This window comes from Pinus tabuliformis, chromosome 3_2 (genome assembly GCF_031772625.1).
Source record: "Pinus tabuliformis cultivar Carrire ecotype Pingquan chromosome 3_2, CPIR1, whole genome shotgun sequence".
Lineage (NCBI taxonomy): Eukaryota > Viridiplantae > Streptophyta > Pinopsida > Pinales > Pinaceae > Pinus > Pinus tabuliformis.
In genome coordinates this window covers 527,850,278-527,875,910 of record NC_142302.1, presented here as the reverse complement: position 1 = coordinate 527,875,910, position 25,633 = coordinate 527,850,278, and the positions used below count along the sequence as shown (strand labels likewise).

The window sequence follows — 25,633 nt, the reverse complement described above, 5'->3', positions numbered from 1 at the left end:
ATAATATTTTATTTATAGCAATATTTATTATTAGCCTTAAATTTATATTTCCTTCAACTTTATTTTTATTTATTTATAATTATTTTATTATTTTACTTATTTATTTTCTTATTTTCGGTTTTCGTTAATTTGGATTTCATCTGACTTAGCCTCTATTTAATGACCTTTTTATTTATTAATAACACTTAGTCCTAGTTCTAATGCCCTTATTTATTCTTATTAACTTTATTTTTATAAAAACTATTATTTAAATAGTTATATAAATATTTATATATTTATAATGGAGTAGTCTTTAAGTGCGACTTTTTGGAGTTTCCAGCAAAAAAATTTGTGGTTAAATCTTGATTTGTATTGTTTAAACTGATTTTTTCACTGCATATATGGATTCAACACCCTCAAAAACCCATGGGGCACTTCGATTGTGAAGAGTTCACCCGTCAAACTTGTGATTTCAATGAATCCATGTCGATTGTATTCAAATTGGATCGGAAAATAAACTAGAAAACTTTTCAAAAAATCGCACTTAAAGACTACTTGATTTATAATATTTATTTATTTCTAATAAAATATTAATATCTAATTATTACTTATTTAGTCCTAGTTTTATTTGATTTGTATTTATTAATATCTTTTTAGTGTAACACTAATTCCCTTATTATTATAATATATTTATATTATTATTGAATTATCAGCTTTTATTAAATTTATTATTTTTTCTAACGATTAATTATTATTTTTTTCACTTTTGACCTTATCCTTTAGTTCTTAGTCTCCTTCCTCGTTTAACTTAGTTTATATTTATTTAATGACTTTTTATTTATTAATAACATTTTAATATATATTTAGTCCTAGTTTTATTTCCCTTATTTATCCTTTTAACTTTATTTGTATATAAACTATTATTTAAATAGTTATATAATTATATATTTATTTATTTATTTAGAATACAATATTATTATTTTATTTATAATAAAATATTAATATCTAATTATTACTTATTTAATCCTAGTTTTATTTGATTTGTATTTATTAATTTTGTAATAGTATAACAGTAATTCCCTTATTATAACTATTTATATTTATTTTTGTTATTGAATTATGAGCTTGTATTAAATTTATTCTAACGGTTAATTTTTTTACTTTTGACCTAATCCTTTAGTTCTTAGACTCTCCTTACTCTTTTTATACCCTTGTTGGATCAAATTCTTTTCATCTAATTGTCCTAATGATGAACCACATTGGTTGGCTTGAAACACATCGGCAATCAATTCTTTTATGTGATGTATACAAAAGACGAATGTTTAAATAATTCTACTCGCAAAAGCCTCCATTTAGATAGAAGAAGTAAGCTAAACCATGCGCTCAAAAGTTATGGAGTGGAGTGTACAACCTAGAACAACTGGAGTCCTCATCCATGCATTCCAGTTAACTCAATGTGGAAGTGATGAGAGATGACCATGCCCACGAACATTAAGTAAGAACCTCATTGAATTAAGTGATCATGAACTAGAGAGAGAGGATAAATGTGCATTAGTCTTCTTGAGATGTGCTTTAGTTGGACTAATGTTGACCAATATGTGTTGGCAAAGCACTTAGTTAAGTGAAAATACCCTTCGTAGGAACTAAGGTGAAGTGAGATAGGACACTGTGCACTAGTGGAGTGGAGAAGAACTAAATGTAACTGAAAACAAACTAATGTGAACGGCTCCTTGCTCTAGTCCAATGACTAGGATACCTCTGCTAACTAATACAAGCATACAATTAACTCACTTTGATGCCATATCACTCCTCTCTGATGACTGAGGAACTCCCCCAGTAAATTGAAGAACTTGCCATGGTGTTGCTGACTCTTGTATGCATCCATACCACATGTCCATCTCAAAAGCTTACATGTGACATCACCGAGACTACCACATGTCACCTTCCTATAAATAGACATAGCAATTCTGCTAAAAAGTGGGAAAATTAGAAAATATCCAAAAAATACCATGGGAACCCTGCTAAATATAGCACACCTAAAAATAAGCACTACTAAAAATAAAGAATTCCACATGTCCATGAAACTATAATCATCAGACTCAATTTTTAGTGAGGAGTCCAAATATGTGATCAAAACTGACATGTAACCCCTATTTAAAATAGCAATGTCTCACACGTTGCCCTTAAATAGCTCATCTGAAATGTGAGCTTGCAAGGATCTCAAATATACCATCATCTCCAACATGCAAGTCTCTAAACTAGAGATTTCAAGGAAAGTATCATGCATGTAATTCAAAAAAATTCTCAATCAAATCCTAAGCTCGTGAGGACACCAAATATGTAATCAATATTGCCATGGAAACCTCCAAACCCTATCTCTTAAAATATAGGAGTACTACACAAATAGTAACTCTCTCAAATATGATGAAAACATGTACAATGTCTGTGAATCAAGATCACATCACTGAACCAATCCTATACTTGAACTATATGGGTACCACCCATGGCTCATGCAAAGCAATGTTATCAGAACCGGACCGGAACCAGTGGAACCGACCAGTCTGGCCATTTTTGTCCCAAAATCGGTCTGAACCAGGTCTCCGAACCGCAATAGGCCAGTTCGGTACCGAACCGACCAATTTTGTAACGGAACTAGCATGTCCGGTACCGAACTTGTCGGTTCTGTGCGGTTTGCAACTTCCTGGGTCAGCGTAAAAATTTGCCTATTTTTTTATTTTTTTATTTTTTCATTTGGTTGGCCGACTTCTAATTCTCCCCTAGGCCAACCTAATATTTAAGCCTATGGTCCTCAACCTAATTTTCAAGCCTATGGTCCTCAGTACTGTTTTAAAAACCGGCCGTTTCGACTCCGATTCGGCCGAGTTGGTCCGAGTCATAGCCCAACCGGGTCGACTCGGCCTTTGAACCGGACCGGCCGGCCGGGTTGTTACCGAGCCGGCCGAGTTGGCTAACGACTCGGCCGGCTCGGTAACAACAGCCGGTCAAGTCACTTCAGCGGCATTTTTTTTGAAATTTCATTTTTGGGGACTCCCTGGGCTTCCCTGTCTGACTCATGGGTTTCCCTTTTTGAATCTAATCCCTAGTATTGATATGATATTCATGGTAATGTTAAATTCTTAAAGTAAAAGTGACATTCTCCCTAATCTTCATTTTCATCCTTTTACTTAAATTTTTAACATTACCATGAAATGACTCAGGATGTTTGAGAGTGCTTCTGGCCTCATTGGATTTCATATGGAGAAACTAGAATTTTAGATTTCATTCAAAATCCAGCAGACTTATCAGTTTTTCAGGATTTCAGGATTGGGGGATTGCAATGTTTCCATTGAATTTTGTCATGTATTAGGGTATGGAACTCGTATTTAATCAAGAGCACCAATCCCTCTATGTACCTTGATGTTAGTGACATTGGTTGTCGAACTCCTCCAGGATTCGCTCCCAAACCGGGAGCTTTTGACAATGTCGCTCCCGCTCCTGTTTTTGATCCCGCTCCCAAATAACACTAAGCCAGATGATGTTGGCAACTCTAGCAGTAGCCAATAGTACTAGTCACAGACTTTTGCTGTAGAGGCCATTTCTAGCCTCCTTGGTTATGTGTTTTTGTTTTGATCTCTATATCATCATCGTGTATGTATTGGACAGTGCACTGGGTGCCATTTTGATATAATGGATATCTTCATGAGCCTACTTTGATCATATGTTGTCTTCTATCTATATTCTAATGCTGTGTGTTTGGAAACATGAATGAAAATCTTTAAAATTATGTGTTTTTATAAAAAATAAATATTTAATGTATTTTTTATAACGACCGAGACATTGAAATCGAGTTGGCCGAGTTGATACCAAGTCGGAGTCGAAGTCGACCCTCGACCAAGTCGGAGTCGGAGTTGCTGTGGTCTTATTATTGCTATGCAATTCATGGTAATGTTAAATTCTTAAAGTAAAAATGACATTCTCCTTAATTTTTCATTTCCATCCTTTTACTTAATTTTTAACATTACCATGAAATGACTCAAGATGTTTGAGAGTGGTTCCAACCTCATTAGATTTCATACGAAGAAAGTAGAATTTTAGATTTCACTCAAAATCCAGCAGACTTAACAATTTTTCAAGATTTCAAGCTTGCAGGGATTACAACAATTCCATTGGATTTTGTCACGTACGAAGGTAGGGAACTCATATTAATAAAGAGCACCAATCCCTCTATGTACTTTGATGTTAGTGGCATTGGTTGTCGAACTCCTCTATCATGACTCTACTAAAAATGTACCCATCACTCAAACAAAATCTTGACTTGACATGCTACGTTTTTCTATCTTATTTTAATGTTTAGAGGGTTATATTAATGACGAAGATCCCAATATAGGTAATGATTTTGATGATATGTAGGTATTTGTTGTAGCATGATTTTTTTTGGATGTTAGAGGCCATCTAGAGCCTATTTGTTGATGTATTTTCGGTTCAGGGATGGATTGCACTCAATGCTATTTTGGTTATGTGCACCCTTACATGCTATATAAATGAGAACTTTTGCTTATTTGTGCATAAATGGTTTGGATTCATATGGATGCACATGCATATATATATATATATATATATGTGTGTGTTTTTCTTTAAAATTTGAATATTTTGTGTTCTTGGTCAACCGGTTTTTTGGTCCAGTTTTTTTACTGATTCTAACTAGTTCCTAGTCCACAGGGTTTTTCGGTTCGATCACTGATTCAATTTTGATAACATTGATGCAAATTTGTCTATGGAAATACCTCCAAATACTAGCTTAATGAAATGTGTTGGCCCTTGACCCTCTACATTTGCAAAAAAAGCAAACCTGGGAGTTAATTCTATTTAGCCAACAAGAGATGGCTCAACACATCAAGGTAGAAACTAAACAGGGGAAGGCGCTCTAAGGAGATAGTCATCAACTAGAGAAGCTAAGACACCCGTAAGAACCACCCCAGAGAATGATCTGAGGAGGGATTCAAAGCAAGATCCTTTGAGGAGCAATGAGCCAAGTAGGGGTACCCCTTCCTCTTGGTGGCAGAGTCTCTCAAAGACATAACTTTATGAAGGAAAGAGACTAGGCAGAAAATGATATCCAAGTAAAATGGGTAGACATTGAACTCTTCTTGAATAATGGGTTGCAGAATTGTCTGCTTGCAATGCATGATGCATAGCAGCATGGTCTGAACTCTTTCAATCTTAGCCAAATTTGTTTGTAATGAGCTCAACCCCAAAAACTCAGAGCCATAGAGAATTGTGGGTTTTGATAATCATCTCCATGAGGTAGAGTTCTGATAAGATGTCTTGAAACCAATGTTGTGATAGTCGTGATCGAGATTAAATCAGTGAGGGCTTGGAAAAAGAAAACAACATAAAAATCAAGATAAAATCGGCAAAAATTGGCAAAAAAATCCGCACAAAAAAAACAAATTTTCAATTGTTTTAGTATCTAAAGCATTCACAACATAAAATAAATGCATTGACATGTAAATATGAAAAGAGAACTACTATATAAGATATGTAATATGTCTAGTGTACATCACAAATAACAGTGAATCATGTCCTGAATCCCGAGTGCTGACTCGGCCTCAAAATATCAACAAAAAATATAACAATGTATCTCATATCATGAGTCATATACAATGAAATGAACCACTAAGTAACTAATGATTTCCTTTGCCCCTCTTGCAAGAAAATGTAATAGCTTTCCCTCTAGATGAAGAAGGCCCTAGGGTTGGCATTGGACTTTGATGTCCTCTAGAAGCTGAAGAACTAGGAGCTAGAGGAGGTAGACCACGTCCTCTACTGGTGACCATGGTAGGTGGTGTCACCTCCTCCTCATGTTGCTCATCCTCCTCCCTGCAACTACTACCCCCTCCACTACCTCTAACCAATCAAGCGTCAATTCCATGACAGGCCGCTCGGCCTCAACCCTCCATATAGAAATGGTATCAATCCCATCCAATGAGATGGCCTCCACGTCAGGTATCCTCTGAAGTTGTCACGCCCACAATCAGAGATTGTAGTAGATGTAAACAAAGTCATTAAGGCGTTGGGACTCCAACCTGCACGAGGGTCATAAATTATAAATTAATAATTAATAATTATAAAAATAATAAATTATGTTTTTTATTATTTAATGAATTCAAAAAATTAATTGGAAAATTTTATCCTAGTGTGCTTCTTGGTGTGTATTTTTTCAAATGCACTCCAATTACGCTCACATTCAAAAAAGCTACATGTTTGGTTGAGCACTCGAATGGCAAGCTTTTGGAGATTGGGTACTCGGCCACCATAGCTTCTCCACCACGCATCTACAACAAATAAGAGAAACATAAAAAAAAAAATGAAATTTGAAAGTTGAAGCAAAGTATGAAGAGACAAAGAAATTTGAAAATTGAAATAAACTAAAGCTTACTTGGCATTTTGGTTGTCCTATCATGGATAGCCATGTCAAACCTAAATATGCAACTGTCATCCTGTTTATTTCCATTTCTTTAGAAATTTTTGCACATTCTATTGGAGATGACACTGCCTTTTGAACACAAGTGAAGAATCCATCCATGATATCAGCATCAAATACGAAACCACAAGAGTAAGAAAATGTGGGGTTCAAGTAGATCCTTGTAGCATGAATGGGACGATGGAGTGTATTGTTCCATCGCTCATCAATCACTCTCCATATCAGTTGTTGTTTCTCAAACCCCTCATCCCCCTTATCATCATAATAGTTGTGAATGGATTCTTTGGCCCTATCCATGGCCTCATACAAGTAGCCCATTGCAAGCTTGTCTCCATCAACTAATTGAAGAACCTTTACCAAAGGTTCAGTAATGCTACACACCTCCTACACTCCCTCCTAGAAGCTTTCCTAGTATGAAACCAACCTGCATATGACCTCTCCCTCTGGTTTGCAGCTAAATGACAAACCACGCCACTCCTATGAAAGAAACATTCTCTTCACATCCCACATAGAATTCAAGAGAGATTGAAGAAATATGAAGCTAGTGACAAACCGTGTAATAGCAGGGCACACCAACTCCTCGTTATTAGTGAATGTTTTCATCAAATGAAGCACAGATTATATATAAATTTTGTAATTTTTTTATGATTAAACAATATCTATAACAAAAGGAATTTTTCCTATCTCCTCTAACATCAAGTCAATGCAGTGTGCAACACAAGGTGACCAAAATAAGTTAGGATGCCTTTCCATAAGCAGCCTGCCAGCAGCAAAATAATTTGCAACATTATCTTTTATGACCTGGACAACATGTTTTGAACCCACCTCCTGAATGAACACGTCCAACAAATCACATAATAATCATGCATCTTTGATATATGCAGATGCGTCAAGAGATTTCATAAACATTGTCCCTTGGGACAATTAACCAAAAAGTTAACAAGGGCTCTACCCTTTTGATCAATCCAACCATCTGACATCATAGTGCATCCTGTTTGTGCCCATGATGCCTTGAACTCCTCTGATCTTGCAATGTAATCGGCCTTTTCATTTTGCAGAACATGCCCTCTCAGGTCATCATAGTAAGGGGCTTTGTGTTGAAATATGTAATGATCAGTTTTATGTATTCAATGAAAAGAGAAAAATAAATTTATTATTATTGTTCATGAGGCATGGGTTTCATGCTCAAGGAAAAATTTATTTTAGGTCAAGCTCCCATTATGAGCTTCTAGGATTTGTCATTGAGTCTATAAAGTCAAAAGAGTCGTTGTCATGTATCAATAACCCTTCTTGGGCATGTTACATATTGTCAGAAAATTATGAGTCAAATTAGAGTCAAAAGACCCCAAGACCATGTCAAACATACAAGCATCAAGTCGGCCTCATGGAGCAACAAGTCGACCTAAGAACATGTCAAGTTGGTGTAATAGGAGGCTAAAGGAAGCCTATATATAGGGCACTCGGCCTCATTTGGAGACACTTCACTCACACACAGATGCGATCAGAAGGACAAGAAGAAGTGTGAAGAAGAGGAAGACGAAGGAAGGAAGAAAAGTTAAGCTATTTTGGATTTGTTTTTGGGCCACTTCTCTCCACACGTGCGAAGGAATTAGGGCACATATTGTTGCAGTGACCCCGAGTTGCAAAAGTAAAGTTAGGTCATCAAAAAGAGTTGTTTTGGAAGCCAAGTTCTCTCGGAAGGAGAATCTACCTCAGTGAAGAAGAGAAGTTGTAGTCAAAATTGTAGTCAAAGTTGCGGTGGAAGTCGCGTTTTTTGGCAAGTCGAAGTTGCAGTTTCTGGGCAAGTTGAAATTGTAGTTTCTGGACAAGTTGAAGTTGCAGTTGCAGAATAGGTCGAAGTTGTTGGAAGGAGAAGCTATTCAAAAAGGAAGCATTGACTTGGTCTTGGATGGGTTCTTGGTCAAGGGTCTAGGTCTTGGAATTTGTCAATTGAAGATTCTATAAGAACAAGAATTCGATGGGTTTTCCTCCCAAGCTTGGAGAGGTTTTGGCCCTGGCTAATAGCCCATATCTTGTATCCTTTGTCTCATTGTTCTTTATGGTTTGGTAGTTGTTTGATGAAGAAGAACACATAATAATAATCAAGTAAAGAAGAACCAAATTAAGAAAAGTAAAAATTTCTCACAAGCAATTATCATTGCTAGAGAAATCATCTCATCTCTTTACCCTAGATTTCTCAACACTTTGTACCTGGGCCAACGATAGCAATAGCATCAACCATCGGTTGGTAAAATGGATTGTTCTTGGCAATACTAAAAGGAATGTCACTCCATAGAAAACACCCGCCCACCAACTTGCCAGCTTCTTCCTTCTCCCTTTTTTAAGAGTTGACCTAATGGATGGTTGTGCACCAGGTGTGGTTTTAGGAAAAAAAAATGATGAGGCAGTTGTGGGGTTAACAGTAGAAACTTATGTTGAAGAAGAACCACTCTCAAGGTCACCTCCTACCACTCCACCCCCTACCATTTGATTCTTCATAGCTTCCTTATTCAGTTTGACTGTCTCTATATTTTCCAATGATTTGAGGGCTCTACAGATGATTTCTGGAGTTGTATTTGTGCAAAGTCTTATTTCATGTCCCAAAATCTGTGCAAGATGGAATTTCAATCAATATACTCCCCCTATCATATGGTGCCCACATAACTTGCAAGTCAAATTTGATCTATCAAACCCCCAATCAGGTTCACCATATTCCCACAGAGGGTCCAATTTTCTTGGCATGTTTGTTGAACTCTTAATGTAAGATTGAACCTAGGGCACAAGAAGAATTTAAAGTTAAACAAATCAAATTAACAATCAACATTTTGAATTTTTGACCAAAAAAAACTCCACTCAATGCAACAATAATGGCAAAAAAAACACACTCAAACCCAAGAAAAAATCATGGAAAAAACTTAGGGCACAAGAAGAATTTAAACAAATAAAATTAACAATCAACATTTTGAAATTTTGAAAAAAAAACCCCTCCACTAAATGCAACAATAATGGCAAAAAAAACACACTCAAACCCAAGCAAAAATCATGGAAAATATATGGGTGACTGAAACCCAAGGAAAAACAAGGAGAAAACAAAAAAATAGGGCCGAATTTGATGCCCATACCTGAAATCCATGCCCTGTTGAAGAAACTCAGTCCAAATTCAAAATTTATTTGCTTGGGATCCTAAATTCCCTCGGTTTTCTCCTCTCTCGCCCTTGTAGATTCATTATCCTCCTCCTTGGCTCTCACCCTTGCCCTCTGATTGCAAAATGAAACCAAAAAAACCCAATAAAACCTTTAAAACCTCACTGTTTCGAGGCCTCACAATTTTTTTGCGTTAGATCGCGATTTTTTCAAAATGACAAAATCGCCAATAACATTAGTCGATTAAATTGCCACACGAAAATAAAAGGGAAAAAATCGCACTTTTGGCAACACTACATGAAACTGAACCTAGAAGCAATGTCTCTTAATGAGGGCTAGATAACCGTACCTTTTATTAAGTCAAGGCTAGAGGCCATGTCGCATACCAAAACGAGGCCCTGTGAATTGTAATCCCAGGTAAGTATAAGTTGTGGTGACCTCAATCTCTATCCCTCGGTAGTAGAAATGATAGTTTATAAGAGACCTCTTCAATGCATTGAAGATCAAAATCTTAGTTTTACCCAAGTTGACCATCAATTAACGAAGGTCACAAAAGTTGGTCAGTGCATTGAATTGTCTCTGCAAGCCCTCGAGAGTAAAGGCCAATGGGACCAAGTCGTTGACAAATAAAAGCAGGGAAATCAACACCAGATGTAGAACACATCCATCCCATTTGTAATGTCCTCAACGAATTGAAGACAAAATAGGACACATTAGTATATCCTTTCCCATAGGCTATAGTCCTAAAAAGGGAAAACCCCCAGATATACCCATTGTTGGGAAAGTTTTGGGGCAGTTGGGGCGAAAAACCCAGAATTGGGGTTTTGAGTAAGATTTACTCAACCATTTATGAAGATGAAACCCCTCAAGGAAGCCTATAAATAAAGAAGGATTGGATTCATTTTGGATCATCAAGTGTGATCATCTCATTTTGCTTTTGAGCATTAGCTCTGAGGGCTTAAGTATCCTAGTTCTCTTGTCAATTTCGGTGGTGAAAGATTCCACCCTAGTTGACACCTCTTCCATTCTCACTCTCTGCTCTGGCACAAGAAGTCTACCTAGAAAGCAGTGAAATTCTTGAGGTTTTGTTCTTGGTTTTGTGCGCAGGACGTCATCTAAAAAAGCAGCGAGAGCTTTCGTTGTTTGATCAGGTTTGTGAAAGGAGCTCTAGTCTATCATCTTGAGCGAGGTTTCTCCTGAAGTTTTAACATTTTGAAGGCATAAAATAGCGAGCTCTCGAGCATATCAAGCATTGGAAAGGACGAACCCTAGTTTCCTGAAGAAAAGATTACCTTGAATGATCAACGAGGAGGAAAGAAAAGTCGCAGTAGCATTATAAACAAATTGTCTGGGCAAGAGAAAGGTTCTTTTGTGGCTTAATTGCAGATTCTGGGGCCAAATTCCAAGCCTCTGCAAATAATTGTGAAGCATGTTATCCTGCAGATGAGAAGCGAGCCTAATTGCGGATTCCTATGATTAACAACTAAGCCTCTCGAGTCTGTAATTGTAGCAAATCAGGGATTATCCCTGCTACGTATATCACTCTGAAGTAAATAGAAAAAGCGTCGAGCGATCGCACAATCTGGACAGTTAGTGTCTAACCAAATTTCTTCGATTTCAGTGACGTCGAGCGAAAAGGGCTTTTGTGCTTCAAGGCCGAAGTATAAACAAAGAAATCATGTTGTAATTTAATTTAGGAACATCGAGTCTCTTGAGGCAGAATCAAAGAGACTTTTGAGCATCGTTCCACAAGATCGAAGCGGGGAATATCCTGTGCAAATTTTGGAGCGTAAATTTAATCAAAATCCGAGTTACAAGACGAATTCAAGCCTAAAGTCAAACCAGGTATCTAATTAGTTGTCAGCACGAAAAGCTCGGATTATTGATTAGGGCAATTTTATCAAATTTGTACAGACCGTTAAGAATTCCTTTGGTTGTTGAACTGTTATCGAAATTAAACTTTTTCCAGATTACATAATACTACCGGGTCATTGATAGACAAGCGTCGTTGTTCAATTTTAATTTTGAAATTTGTGGTTTACAGTATTGTGTTGATCATTGTTGTATTAATTGAGTTGTGTATCGTTGAAACAATATTATTTATACTTGTATTGAAAAAAACCATTTATTTAATTATTGAATTAAAAAGAAAGAAAGACCTGCTACAGTACCCTATTTATATGTGGAAAAAAACCTAGGGAAATAAGAAGCACTAGAGAGCAAAATTGCCCTAGATCATTACACCCCTCTTGGATGTGCTCATGGAGGAAGGACTCCATCTCATCAATATAATCCAGAAGAGCTTCAGCGAGGGCACCCTTGTTTACCCTTTTGGTACTCTGGATGAAGTCCAAAAGGCCATGCGCCATCCTAAAGCATCCCAAAACTAAAATACTTTCAACATCAAAGCTAAAGACAATGTGCATACGAAGCCAAAAGTAAGCATGATTTCTAATGGAGTTGGAAGGATAGAAAGAAGGAAAAGCGGGACAAAAGGAGAAAAGGATTTAAACTAGCTTTCTTCATGAATCATGAGAGTTCTTCCCAGCAAATTCAGAGCAAAACACAGTGAGTAGAACCCTCCGAAAATAAGACAAGACCGCCACTGCAATGTTATGTTTGTGGCGAAGAGCCACTAATGAAGGATTGTCCACCAAGAAAAGCCAAAATAAGAAATGTCAATGATGTCTATCCAACAAACTACAACTATGAATGATGTCACGTGTACAACCAAGATTTATTTTGCAATAGATGATCGCCAAGCAGATCATCAATCCTCCATGGTCAAGGTTCTAGGATTTTAGGTTTTAATTAACCTTGGAGATAGTCAGAGTTTGATTACTCTCAAGTTAGTTGAGAAATGTATTGTTAAGAGTAGGCATGACAATCCATGGTTAGTTCAGCTAGCCACTAGAACTAAAAGGCCATTAAACAAAATGGTAGAAAGATGTCCAATTGAGTTGAATGGAATCTCTGTTCAATTTAAAACTGAATATCCTCCCCTTGTGAACCAACGTTTCACTCATCAAAATGGATTGGTTGGAGCCACACCATTATGACGTTGATTGTTACAATAAAAATTATGGCATCAATAATGACAAGAATACAAGAAAAAGGTAAGGATTTCCAAGACTATTATCGACGAGATAATTTTATTAATGCCTGATGAATGACCAGAAAACTTAGACAATGGGACTCGAGCACAACCAATATGACTATCATGTAAGAGTGCAAGCGCAACTGCTAGAATTTTGCAGTAGTACAACCTCAAAAGACATGTATATAACTGTTACAAAGGTACGGTGATATAAAATACTAAATGAGTTTTCCCAAGACTGGAGAAGTGGACAACCCAAGATCTAGTCAACAGAAAGAGAGTGCAAGAGAGAGATCTCACAATGAAGCCAATGATGTCAAGGTCTCATGGGTTATAATGGTCTAGGGCAAAGGGGGTGAAATGGGCATTGGCTCGCTATCGAAGTCCTTTGGAACCATTGAGGGGTTTGACTGTATGATCTTACACAGAATGTATGAGCTAAGGATACTCGTAGCATGTCAGGCTGAAAGAAAGAAACTCTGAGAAATCTTTGGTTGCTCGTTTGGAATTAGGAGGTAGTTTGAAGAGCAAGAGGTGCCCTACTATGGATAATCTAGAGTTGATCGCTTTAACACTCTGAGGATGTGGGGTTGATGTACAGACTATCACCTCTGAACTAGTCTCGATGATCTTGGTCAGTCTCCCAAGGGGGAGGCTGAGGATACACTCGAAGTTTCACCATTCTACCTATGGTGCACTCTGGAACTCTGCCTACCATTGTTGGTCTGATCAAACAGATCAGCATGAAAGTATGCAGTGATTGTCTAGCCATCCCAAGGCAGGGCCTAGTGTGCAGGAGTTGATATCTATGACTGTAGATCTAGAGGGCTAAGCATCTTTTCTCTTGGCACCAGAAAAAATTAGAGGTAGTCCCCCAAGTCCCTTCAGAGGAAGTGATAACATCCTTGGATCTCATAGTATAGGTGACATCCAAAAATGAGGTGCATCTCTCTCTCCGGCTCCTGTAGGTGGCATACTTGGCAGATCCTATCAGAGCATGGTATATGGTGGTCTGTCTCTATCTGGAGTCAATGAAAACTGACCTGAAGTTGTCCCAAAGGGATCCTAAGTGAGTGCATCCAACGAGAGAAAATTCAGCATTGTAAATTAAAAAATGTTTTGGGAAAAATTGTCAATTTGCAGCTCATGTAGAGGAGCCATCAAAAGAAAAGCATCCAAAACTTATCAACTTTCCAGTCTTGCAAGAGTTCAGTGTGGTATTTCCAAACGAATACCTAGACTTCCTCCAAAGGGAGATATAGACTTTTCAATAAACTTTGTTCCTGGAGTTGCACTTGTGTGCAAAATTCTATAGGACGAGTATTAAATGGTTGTTGGAATCAAATTGTAATTGTAAGAATTGTTGGACAAAGGGTATATTCGACTAAGTGTTGGAGAAGACTGTTACTTCTGCAGGGTAGACAGCATCCACAGAGTTTCAGAGGATTTTCAGGTGCTCTTCACGGTGGTAGAAAGTTGCAGGAAGATCAATGTTTTCTTTGGCAGTTCTTCCCTCTTAAATTAGTGCCAGTGCTTCCCAGGATAGTAGTCTGTGGTGGAGTAGAGCTAAACATAAATACCATTGAGGCATCATGACTGAGAGGTTTTGGTAATAGAAACTCAAAGATTGCCCCCTATATGGATCAGCTGAAGATAACAATCCTTCATAAATTAAAGAATATACTGAGATCTTTTGGAGTTAAACACAGGTGCAGGCACTGAAAACTTGCTGAATTTTTGGGAGACTGAAGGGAATTCGTTAAGAAAATGAACCTGCAATGTTTGACATTAGAATAACGGGGTTCAATGGAAAATTCTACAGTAGTTGGGACATGATGGAAATCAGACTGCAAATGATAATCAAAACTGGTGAAGTCAAAAGCTGATTGTGCCACCTATACAGAGCACAGCAGATAATGAAGAAGAGATATGACGCCAGTAGTTTCAAGGTACACCATAGATACATAGAATACAAATAGAAATTTGAGCATTCTATTGTCTTATGAAACCAGTGATATCCAGGTGCACCATAGATAAATAGGGTACATGGCACTTACTTAATAGCAGATACATAGAGTACACTTTGCACTTGTCTAGACAAACAAAACCTGACGCAAGGCAAAAAAATGCAAGCATAGAGTTTCACAGTATAGTAGCAACCTGTTACAAAGACTCTATGAGACCAAAGAAAAACTGCTCTTGTAGGGAAAAAAGATGGACAAAATGAAAATAACAATAAGATAATTTTATTAATGTCCAACGAATAAAAGTTAAAACAAAGTTGGTCAATAGGACTCAAAAGATAGCCAGCATAAATACATGGGATTGCAAAAGCAACTCCTATCACTAGAATAAAAAGCAGAAAGAAAAGCTAATTAACGAGCCTAAAGAAACAAAAGTAGTGCAGATACAAAACAATGTTGAGCATAGAAAAACTGATCTTTCAACTTTAATTAAGTGATATGAATTGAGCTAGGAGCAAGAAAGAAAGTACAGACACTTCAATTATGGAAACACAAGAGCTTTTTTTCCTGTGGCATGCATTTCCTCAAGAAACCCACAAGGTAGTTCTTATTCCGAGAATGGTACCCAAGGTAAACTAGATTTTGTAGAAGCTCGAAGCTTTGTCAACAATATACTCATTAAGAGCTCAAAATGTTAATTGCAGGAATTGAACCAGGGTAGGGGGGGATAACACTCATCAACTGCCCAGGCTAGACCAAATTGACAGAGACAGAGGACCTGCTAAGAGAGAAAAAAATTACATTAACTCAGAAATCTGAAATCGTGGCTCGTTGTACAACAGAAACAGAGGATCCCTGCATAGAGAAGGAGCCCTTTCATTATTCATATCCATGACTATGTAACTCCCTAGGGCACTACTCAAATTTTTATATGGGGGTTCAAGTCTAACTGCTCACACTGAGAGACAAGTGCTATAAGTCAATTTGTACTATAGACCAGCACTTTGCAACCTGTGATCCATTTCCTGCAAAGGATGCCCTATCTTGATGATGATAACTGTGTCGATCTGTTTCCCTTATGCTGGCAACTAACCTCAGTACATAAAAACCGGTCTATAATAGTGACAAACAGCAGAACATAACAATGTGAGCTCAAGGAGATATGCATCAATAGATAAAATAGAGAATATTGTCAATTCCAAAATGCAAGCCCCAAAATAAATCCTTGTCGACAAGCATGTCCTTGAAGGAGACTTCAAGTTCAGCCCAAGACCAATATAAATGCCAAAATTGCCAGCAAGCATATCCTTAAAAGAACCTTCAAGTTCAACCCAAGACAAATAGAAATAGGAGATAGGTATGTGTATATACTATAGTGTATCACCCCTTAGCCTTACCAAGAACACAGTCCTACCGTTCTTAACTTCGCTTCTCTCAAAAGCCTTGCTAAATATCACTGCATGTTTCTGATATAGACTGGAGCATAGATTAAAAGCCTATTGTGGTTACCAGTGACATTACTAACCGTAAAAATGTGATGATATGACACATCATTACCATATGCATCCTAACATAACAATATAGAGACTAGATGCTTAACACATATTAGAGAGAAAGTGACCAAAGCATGTAAGTCCTGTCTTTTGGAAAGATCTATTTTATTGAGAATGTAATATTTCTCAGAGGTTTTGATTTAAATCAACCCAAAGAAAAACAGACAAGAAGGTTACATTCACAAATTAGGTCATTATATCCAAAAAATAATTAAGCAATTCCTCCTCACCATTAATTTCCGAATAAAATAAAGATCGGCAATCTTTATAGCGCTCATGTCCACATACATCCCACAACTCTACAAAAAAATCTCTCTCTCTTTCTCCGTTATTACTTGTAGACGAAGAGCTGCTAGAACCTCCACAAGTCATGTGCTGAATAAGGGAAAAGACACAATGTCAATGCCTTAACATAAACATATTCAAAGCCTCACAACTCTGCAATAAACTTTATTTTCAAGAACACGAATCACCTTAACACCGACACTACATCCCACTGTCTGCTGGAGGTGAGAAACAGATGTGCCACTGACTATAAGGTGGACAAGACTTGATTTACCCACACCTGCAGGATGTGTCAAACAATTAGGACAGAAGAAAGAAAATGAAGTCAATCAGTTTTCAAGCGTCAGAAGAAAACATTTTAGGCAATTAATACTTTTAGTAGCCAAACTTTGTGGCCACGGCCATGAACTATTTCTTATTATTGCGAAAGGAAGAAGGTTCATGCAGCAATCGTCCATATATTTGCAAAAAGCATTTATATGAAAAAAGTGGATACAACAATTAGAATTTAGAATAAAAACTTCATAATTCTTACATCTATGTTAAACCAGTTTCAGACTCTTACAAAAAATCTTCTGAATCAGATTAGACATGCAATTTCCAATTTAGAAGAAACAGAATATCTAGTAGCAAGGCAAAGCTGTAAAATGCTACGGTAATTTTGCCCTAGGGTTTCTCATGCAGTTAGGTATTTTCAACAGTTTAGCAATTCATAAGGTGACAGCTTCAGTACATCTACAGTCAGCAAATTCATAAGATAGCACTTCAATAAAATATATTCCCAGTCAACAGTGTAATGAACAATTCATTCCAGACCCAAAGTTACAATCTTAACTGAGTTTTAACAACCAGATAATATAGCCAGTCCTGCGTTCTGTAATTACACAGATAAATCGACACTTTTAATGTCACCTGTCCTCTGTTAAAAAAAATCAGATCCTATTCTATTTGGCATTTATTCTTTCCAGACTAAGATGTGATGACGGGAAACTCCTCCATTCATGTCTTTGACTGTAGTGTGAGTTTGATTTCCTTGTTCTGGTCTCCGTAACGATACTCTACAAAACTCTACGTTCTGCTTCAGGATCTGCCTCCTACAGCGACGGTGTGAAGCTTCTGTCCTGAGGTGCATTAGATTTTGGTAACAGTCATCCAGTCATCTGAAACTTCCAGCTCCATGTCGTTTACTCATGCGGACTGATGCAGCATTGTAATTTCCAAGAAAATCACCCTACCAAACTTCTCAAGAATGGTTGTAAGATTCGCTGCTCTAGATGGATGATTTTCTGCGGCCAAGACGGGAAGTATACGAACGAGTTTTGCAGCCTCCAGTTACATGTTCTATGCCAAAGCGTGGGGTCCAATAGTCTTCGTTGTCCGCCCAGATCGATATTCAGATCAAACAGAAGATTTACGCTGTCTCTCCACCGGTAATTCCCGTGCCACAACCATATCAAAAATTAAGCAGAGACTTCGGTTCAATTTTAGGGACCTAGGAAAAAACGTCAAGCTTCAGGAGGGGCCCACTGGGTTTGTGTTGTTCACGTATTCTTTAGATGAAGATGCTAGCAGCTAGAGTTTGGTACAGAACAATACCTCATGGCAGCATATCTTCCTTAAAGAGCTTTCACATAGCATTTAATAATTTCTGCAAAAGATTATATCCACTGGGTAAACGTCAAGCTTCAGGAGGGGCCCGCTGGTTTTGTGTTGTTCATGTATTCTTTAGATGAAGATGCTAGAGTTTGGTACAGAACAATACCTCATGGCAGCATATCTTCCTTAAAGAGCTTTCACATAGCATTTAATAATTTTTGCAAAAGATTATATCCACTGGGTGGTCTGTTTGAAGATTGTTGTGAACATTTTAACGTTGAAAATATTTTTGAGATTAATGATGTTGCTGAAGATATGTGTGGGGCTCAACTCCAAGAAAACATATACTTGCATCAAGAAGCACTACCCAGCAATCAAGAAAGGGAAGGAGACATTATCAAGCTGCAAACAAACCCTCAAAGATCTTATTCTACTGAATTTGATGATTCTCCTTCTTATGATTTGTATGACTCCGATGGGGAGTTGAGCAATGTAGAACCACAACAATCCCAGTCATGGGAAGCTGCACAAAAAGAGGAGGCCCACCATGAGGTTAACAAAGAGGCTCCAGTTTACAATTCACATCCTTCAAATGGAGAACAAGTTCAAGAAGCTAGTATTAAAGTCGATAAAGATTCTCCGATCTATGATTCAGATGATTCAGAGGAGGATGAGATTGTTGCAGACTTTCAAAGGGATTTTCTTACTAGAAAGTGGGGAGAAGATTACCAGCAACAACTTCTTCAAGAGGAGCCCATAGTTGAAGAGCCGTGTGGCTGCCTGTTGCAGAAAGATTCCTGCCTGGAAACTGTTCAAGAAAGGGAAACAGCTATAAATTTTTCTCATCAGTTCTATGATCCAGTAGCTGACTACATGGCATCTTTGTTTGGCCTGCAACAGTGTACATCAATTCCAAGGTATATGTCAAAATTTTGGTCTGAAATTCTTATGTGGTGCATGCCTGTGTTTAGCCACTGATTTTCAAGAATACGGCCCAATTAGAAGGTTCATGGAGGAGATTAAAAGTGCTGAACATCAAATCTCAGTTTGGGGGCAGATATCAAAATTTTTGTTCAAAGATTTTATGTGGTACATGCCTGTTTTAGTTGTTGAATTTCTAGAGAACGATGGCATAAGGTCTAGTACTCAGATGTTGAGATGGTATCGTTGGAACGTTGACTTGGGTGAATTGAGCCTTGTACATAAGTAGGAGTTGTGCATAAATAAGCTCACCAAATGAGCATTTAATTTCCAAGTTTCTAGAAGTGATAGTTCTGCATTTTAGTATTATGAGGAAAGGACTCCCAACAAATAAAGTTCCACGGAGATTTTCTGGTTTTATAGGTTCAATATATTTTTGACTCCATGCCCAATGGTGAAGGTTACTAGTCTGCAGGTTCTCAACACCTTGCCAGCAAGGCACTGTCCCCAATTGGAGACGATGTTGTCACCTACTACACCTTTTTGCAATTGTGTCAAATGATGTCAAATGGTGGCCAAAAAGGGGAGCCGAAGTGCAAAAACGCCAAAGAGAAGAGCAAATATCAGAGGTTGAAATCGCAAGGAGGAGGCCAAAATTAAAAGCCTAAGTCTCAAAGCCAAAAGGAAAGCCGAAATCGAAAGAGGACTGCCAAAATTCGGGACTCGATCACATCGGAGCCCAATATCGGGAACGCTGGCAGGAAGGCATATTGAAGGTTAGTTTTTCGTAGGATTGAAAGCATGGGAACTTAATTTTAATTCCTTTTTAAAAAACTTACGATGAAGAGGGCTCCGATTTAGGCTGGCACTCGGTCACAAAGCATTCCAAAGGACCAGGGGGTGTAGAACAAGGCGGGACCTCCGAGCATAGGCCATCGGAACATCGGAGATTCGGAACTCCTTAACAAATGCATCTATTTGAAAAGCATCGAAATCATGGAAGAAGGGGCAATACAAAGGAGACCTTTGAAAATCCAAAGACCCTAGGGACCTTTTCTCTCTCCTCCGAAGAAGACACCTGGCAGTTGGTGATTCATCCCGAAAAGCAGACATGGTTGATGATGTCAGCATGACATGTCGGCATGGGCAAGACGTGGCAGTCTGTTTTGGCATTTTTAAGGGCTTAAAGGGGCAAATCTAGGTGACACGTGTCACTACCCAAGAGGCGCCACATGGAGATGAGGACGTTAGCATGACGTCACTTCTGATCTTTGCATTTGGGAGGAAGAGGCCATCAGAACTCTGTTTTAATTAGCAAGTTAAAAATCTTCCGATGGAAGGAGCTCCGAAATCATGTGGCATTTGGTCACGAAGACTCAAAAGAACCAAGGGTGCAAAGCTGGGACCAAGCACCAAGAGCTATGAGCTCATCGGAAGTGGGAGAGTTCTCGTAACCCCTGCGTAAATTCTAATTTGGAAAAGTTACGATGAAGAGGGGCTCCGATATGTGGTGGTGCTTGGTCATGACCATCCGAAGACCAAAGGCGAAGCACGAATTACAAAGGGAGATAGGCCCCCGACAGGAGCCCAAAGGCTTTAGCACCCAAGCGTTGAGCCTGAAGTCATGACACCCGATCCCATGGGATAAACAAAAAAAGGGTCAATGGAAGAAGAGCTTGAAGACATCAAAACTTTATGTTTTCAGAATGTTATTTCAAATGAAGTTACGAGGATAGAAGGCTCCGATATTGCAACACCTATGCATTGAGCCTTGGGCCACGGGTAGTGGTCCCATGGTTGATAAGTGATAAAGGAACTTAAGCAAGAGGAGCCAAAGGCAACCGTAGTTCTGTGTTTTCATAACAATTTTTTATAAGAGTTACGAGATGTATTGGGTTCCAATAGTATAGTCTAGAGTGTATGCAGATGGAGCACCACTAATGCCACCACAATTGATCACTTCCAATTCAAGAAATGGAGAATTCAAACAATTAGTGTGAGAAAGCGACAAGCATATCGGCCAATAGCTGCAAAGGAACATCGTGACAGAGACGTGCCTGATCAGAGGTGATCACAAGAATTGGCATGGAGATATTTTGTTGTGGCCATCATTCAGCGTTCCCATGTTTTGTTATTTTGCAATTTTTACATTTTAAAGAAAGAATCAATCTATTATGTAATCATTTGAATATGTGCACGCCGAGATAGCTAGTCGATCAGACAATTGTAACATTAGAAAATATTTTGTAACTGTTGATTCAAAGCTCCCCCTTTGCCCATAAATAGAGGGAAGAAACTCATTTGAAAGGTTCCAAAACCCTGTTCCCAAAGGTATGAAATCTGCCTTTGCATATATTATGAGTTTTGTATATAGAAAGAGGTTCCAACTCTTGGTTCAATGGCTTGTTCATGAGGTGTTAATGCTTATACAAATATCAATTGTGTTGGACCTATGATATAGACTCCATTTTCAAAGATTAATGAAGCATATCTAGTGATTCCAAATGGAGTAATGCGTAGTATGTGTTCCTCTCTGTTTATCATTTCATGTATGTTTATCTTCCTCTGAAATTGTGTAAAGAAGTTGCTGGTTTCACTCTCAAATAATGAATTTACTTATGTTATAGGGTAGAAACGGTACCTATGCAATTACAGATTTACTAGTGTTATTTTGTAGCCAACAGTACTTGTGAGATCACAGATTTACCAATGCTATTTTGTGACAGAATGTTCCCATGAAAATATAGAGCTAGAGACCTTAAATGCGCCCCACAATTTCTGCATTGTCGTCTCCTTATTCTTTCATAGTTCTGCTGGGATTTGTTGCATAGGATTTTGTGTTATCCAACCCTCTACATTGAATTCCTTCCTTACTTTCTCTCTCTCCATTTTTACTACAACGACAAATATTAAGTTGCATTTTACTATGTGTCGGCCACCATATCAGGACATTTATCCTTGGGATGAGCGATATCTGCCTACATATACATATGTGTATGTTTAAGTCTACCTTGGTGAAGGGTGATTGAACCAAGTTCTGAATTAATCTATTTCCAATTATATCAAATATGGAGTGCAACACAAATCTTAGCAAATCCTCAAAGCACTCCTCTAAGATGTCCTAGGCACCGACCCTTTCCTCAACCCGTGGGTTTTCTCTAGGAGCTACAACAGATGGTAATGAGTCCAAATATATTGATCTTGCCAATCAAATTCTTCAACGAAAGCAGGGCTTCTTTTGGTTGTTGCTAGGGTTGACATCAATGACAACCAAATTCCAACATCATCATGGATGAGTCCATCGAACAACTTGCGGGAAAGCTTATTTTTGGAGTACTCTACTAAGATGTGAGCTCTCCAATCTCCCAAGAATGTGCATGTGTCATGTTGAACGTTCTCTTGCATCCTAGTTCATAAGTTTGTAAGTTGCTTCTTGATGTTCTAGGATTTACACTTGTACAAGTTATCAAACAAGTTACCTCATCTTGCTTAGGTATGACTTCCATTTGTTAAGTTGTTACAACTCGGGGGACACCATTGGTGTTGTCATTCAAGTTTCATCTGATGTTATAGTTCCCATAACCTAACTTCCATTCATATTAATTAGGTTTGAATTATCTTCTACAATATGTTCAGACTCCTTATCAGCAATATATTCCTGAAAACTGTTGACACCTAATCTTCATGATTGGGGAATTTGTAAAATAGATAAATCAGGAATGTGAACAGTCATCGGAAGATGAACTGAACAATCACTCCTAATGTATAAAACAATAACATACCTATGGAATAAACATACGAATCAGTTTTTCTGAGTTTTCTGCCAAACTGGAGTTACTGCCTGGCCTGACATGGTATCAGAGCCACTGCGCTCTGTCCATAACGCTTGTCTCTGACCTGCATAGGCCTGACGCTGCACACTTATTCTCATCAGAGAAACTGCAAGAGAAGAAAGTGGCGTTGCCACGCTTTCTTTATCACTGTCACGATGGATGATTGAGCATTGAATGCCCACGCTGCGCTTTGTTGTGGGAGAAACCACCGGAGAAGAAATTGGCATTGCCGCGGGAAAAGGGAGATGATCTTGTTTTCGAGCATACCTTATTATTGAGGGAGGCACTGTGTGGGTTCCAATTTGTATTAACCCATCTGGATGGTAGGCAACTGCTTATCAAACCAAGTGCGGCTGAAGTTGTCAAGCCGGGTCAGTTCAAGGTTATTGAAGATGAAGGAATGCCAGTTTACTATCGGCCTTCTATGAAAGGTAATTTGTACATTCATTTCTCTGTAGATTTTCCAGATTCTGAGTATTGTCAAGCACGATTCTGTAGCAGTCTCGTGTAGAAAGCTCGCTCACCAAACCAAGAGCGTAAGTCGACGGACGGTTGCTTCGCATCAACTTCCTGAAAGTCTGTGTTGAGGGTGAATACCTGTCAACTTGTACCCTTGGTTGGAGCCTTTTTCAACACTCTGAAGTTTCCGAGATCCATGTCTGGGCACTCCGGGCTGACGGCAAGGTCACAACGTTTGAATGCGCAGTCGTATTAACACTTGAATGTTGAATGCGTTTTGAACTATCTTGGATCTACTAAGAAAATGAGTTCTAGATTGTGATTTCCCTTTGCTTTGAAGGCAGCAAGCGTTCAACGGATTAGTTCGCAATTAGGGTAAAATTTGTTGAAAAATTAAAGTGCCCAGCATAGTGTTTTAAAAGTATCGTTCCTCTCTGCTCTCAGTATATGTATATTGACCAGCGTATGTTTTGAATGCGCTGTCCCATTAAACTATATATATATATATATATTGAACAGCATATATATATATTGACCAGCGTTGAGTTTTGAATAAGTTTTGGATGCGTTTTGGACGCTGTTTGAATAGTCTGTACATATGTAATATGGTGGATATATTATATGAGGATCTTTGGAGGGATTTGAAGAAACAGTACATAAAAGTATTTGAAATCTTTTTGCCCTTTTGAGTACAATTTCACTGTATATCAGCAGAAGTATTTTTTCTATCAGCAGAAGTATCGTTCCTCTCTTCTCTTGAGTACAATTTCACTGTATATCAGCAGAAGTATTTTTTCTATCAGCAGAAGTTTTTTTTTACAGAATGCATTCAATCATCTCTATGGTAGGAATAGTTCTCACTGGCAAGGAGAACTATCCTAAATGGTCCCGGATGATAAAACACACCCTCATCTTCAATGAGTTGTGGAAGGGAGTGTGTGTGGGAGAAGGAGACAATGACCCAGTACAGCCTACATCAGACAAAAAGCTCGTCATTTGGGATAACAAGAACAGCAAAGCATATGCATTAATCGCAGCATCTGTAAATGAAGAAGTAAGTCGCCATATTTCATCATATTCAACTGCCTTTGAAGCTTTACAAAAGCTCAAAGAACTCTATGACTCACATTCTGCACTTGAAGTTGTTCAGCTCATGATTAAACTCTTCACTCTTGAACTGAAAAATAATGATCCTCTTGCTCTTGCATCTGAAGTAAAATCCATAATGCATGATATCAAATCCACTAAGGTTGAGCTGGATATCCCTCTTATTGCTTTTCTCAAGGCACTCTATCCTACTTACTCCAATTATCTTGAGTCTTTACAAGCAAATGGAAATCTTAAAGATATAACCTTTGACTCTCTTGTGAAAAAGTTTGCTGAAAGAGAGAAAGCCTTTGGAAAGAAGACAGTCCTTGAATCTTCTGAAGAGACTGTTTGCCTTGCTCATAAAGAAAAGCATCCTGCTCAAGATTCTACAAGAGGAAGAGGTGGACGAAGAGGAAGAGGAAGAGGAAGATACTTCAGAGGCAGGGGGGGCAGACATTCTCAAGGAGAAAAAGCAGATCTGCATTGCATTCGCTGCAAACGAAATGGATCACATGATGCTTCTACATGCAAGCTACCATGGGACAAAATTGAGCAGAAAAGAAACCAGCAGAAAGGTAAAACTAATGATATAGACAAAGGTAAAGCACCTGAATCCGCTCACTATATTGAGGCACAATGTAACATTGGATTAAATGAAGATTTGTTTAATGTTTCACTTGCTTCTTCGAAAAATGATTGGTTGCTTGATTCAGAAGCAACCTGTCATATGACTCATAGGAAAGATTTTTTTGAAGATTTCACTGACAATGTTGATGGAGCAGTATACTTTGCAGATCAGTCAAAAATCAAGCCATCAGGGCTTGGCACAATCAGGCTTAAACTGCCTAGTCTTCCAGACTTTCTTCTGGATCATGTTCTATATCTCCCACAGCTCAAGAGAAACTTGTTGTCCTTGGTCCACATCCGCCAGCAAGGTCACTCCATTCATATGTTTGATGGCAAGCTTGAGGTAAGAAAAGCATCTGACCACTCACTTGTCATGAGGGGAATAGAAGAAGAAAGGCTTCTCAAACTGCAAGAAACCTCTGCTCATGCACAACATTTCTCATATATTTCTCATCATGAAGAAGGTACACTTCCATCAAGTTTATTATGGCATGCTAGATTTGGACATTTAAACTATGACAGTCTCCGCTTATTGAAGAAAAATGGTGTTACTGGTTTGCCTACAATTCCTAGGAAACATAAGCAATGTGATGCTTGCATTC

At 38.1% G+C, this 25,633-nt stretch overlaps 1 protein-coding gene across 1 annotated transcript in view; it reads right to left on the bottom strand.

The window, feature by feature from the left end:
• Positions 1-25,633, bottom strand: part of LOC149181624 (Ras-related small GTP-binding family protein) — an 82,624-nt gene that overhangs the window by 28,904 nt on the left and 28,087 nt on the right. The window contains exons 4-5 of the mRNA XM_089416658.1: positions 16,695-16,786; positions 16,452-16,596 (exon numbers count right to left, since the gene is read on the bottom strand). Coding sequence (XP_089272784.1) covers positions 16,452-16,596; positions 16,695-16,786 — 237 coding nt within the window. The remainder of the gene's footprint in view (positions 1-16,451; positions 16,597-16,694; positions 16,787-25,633) is intronic.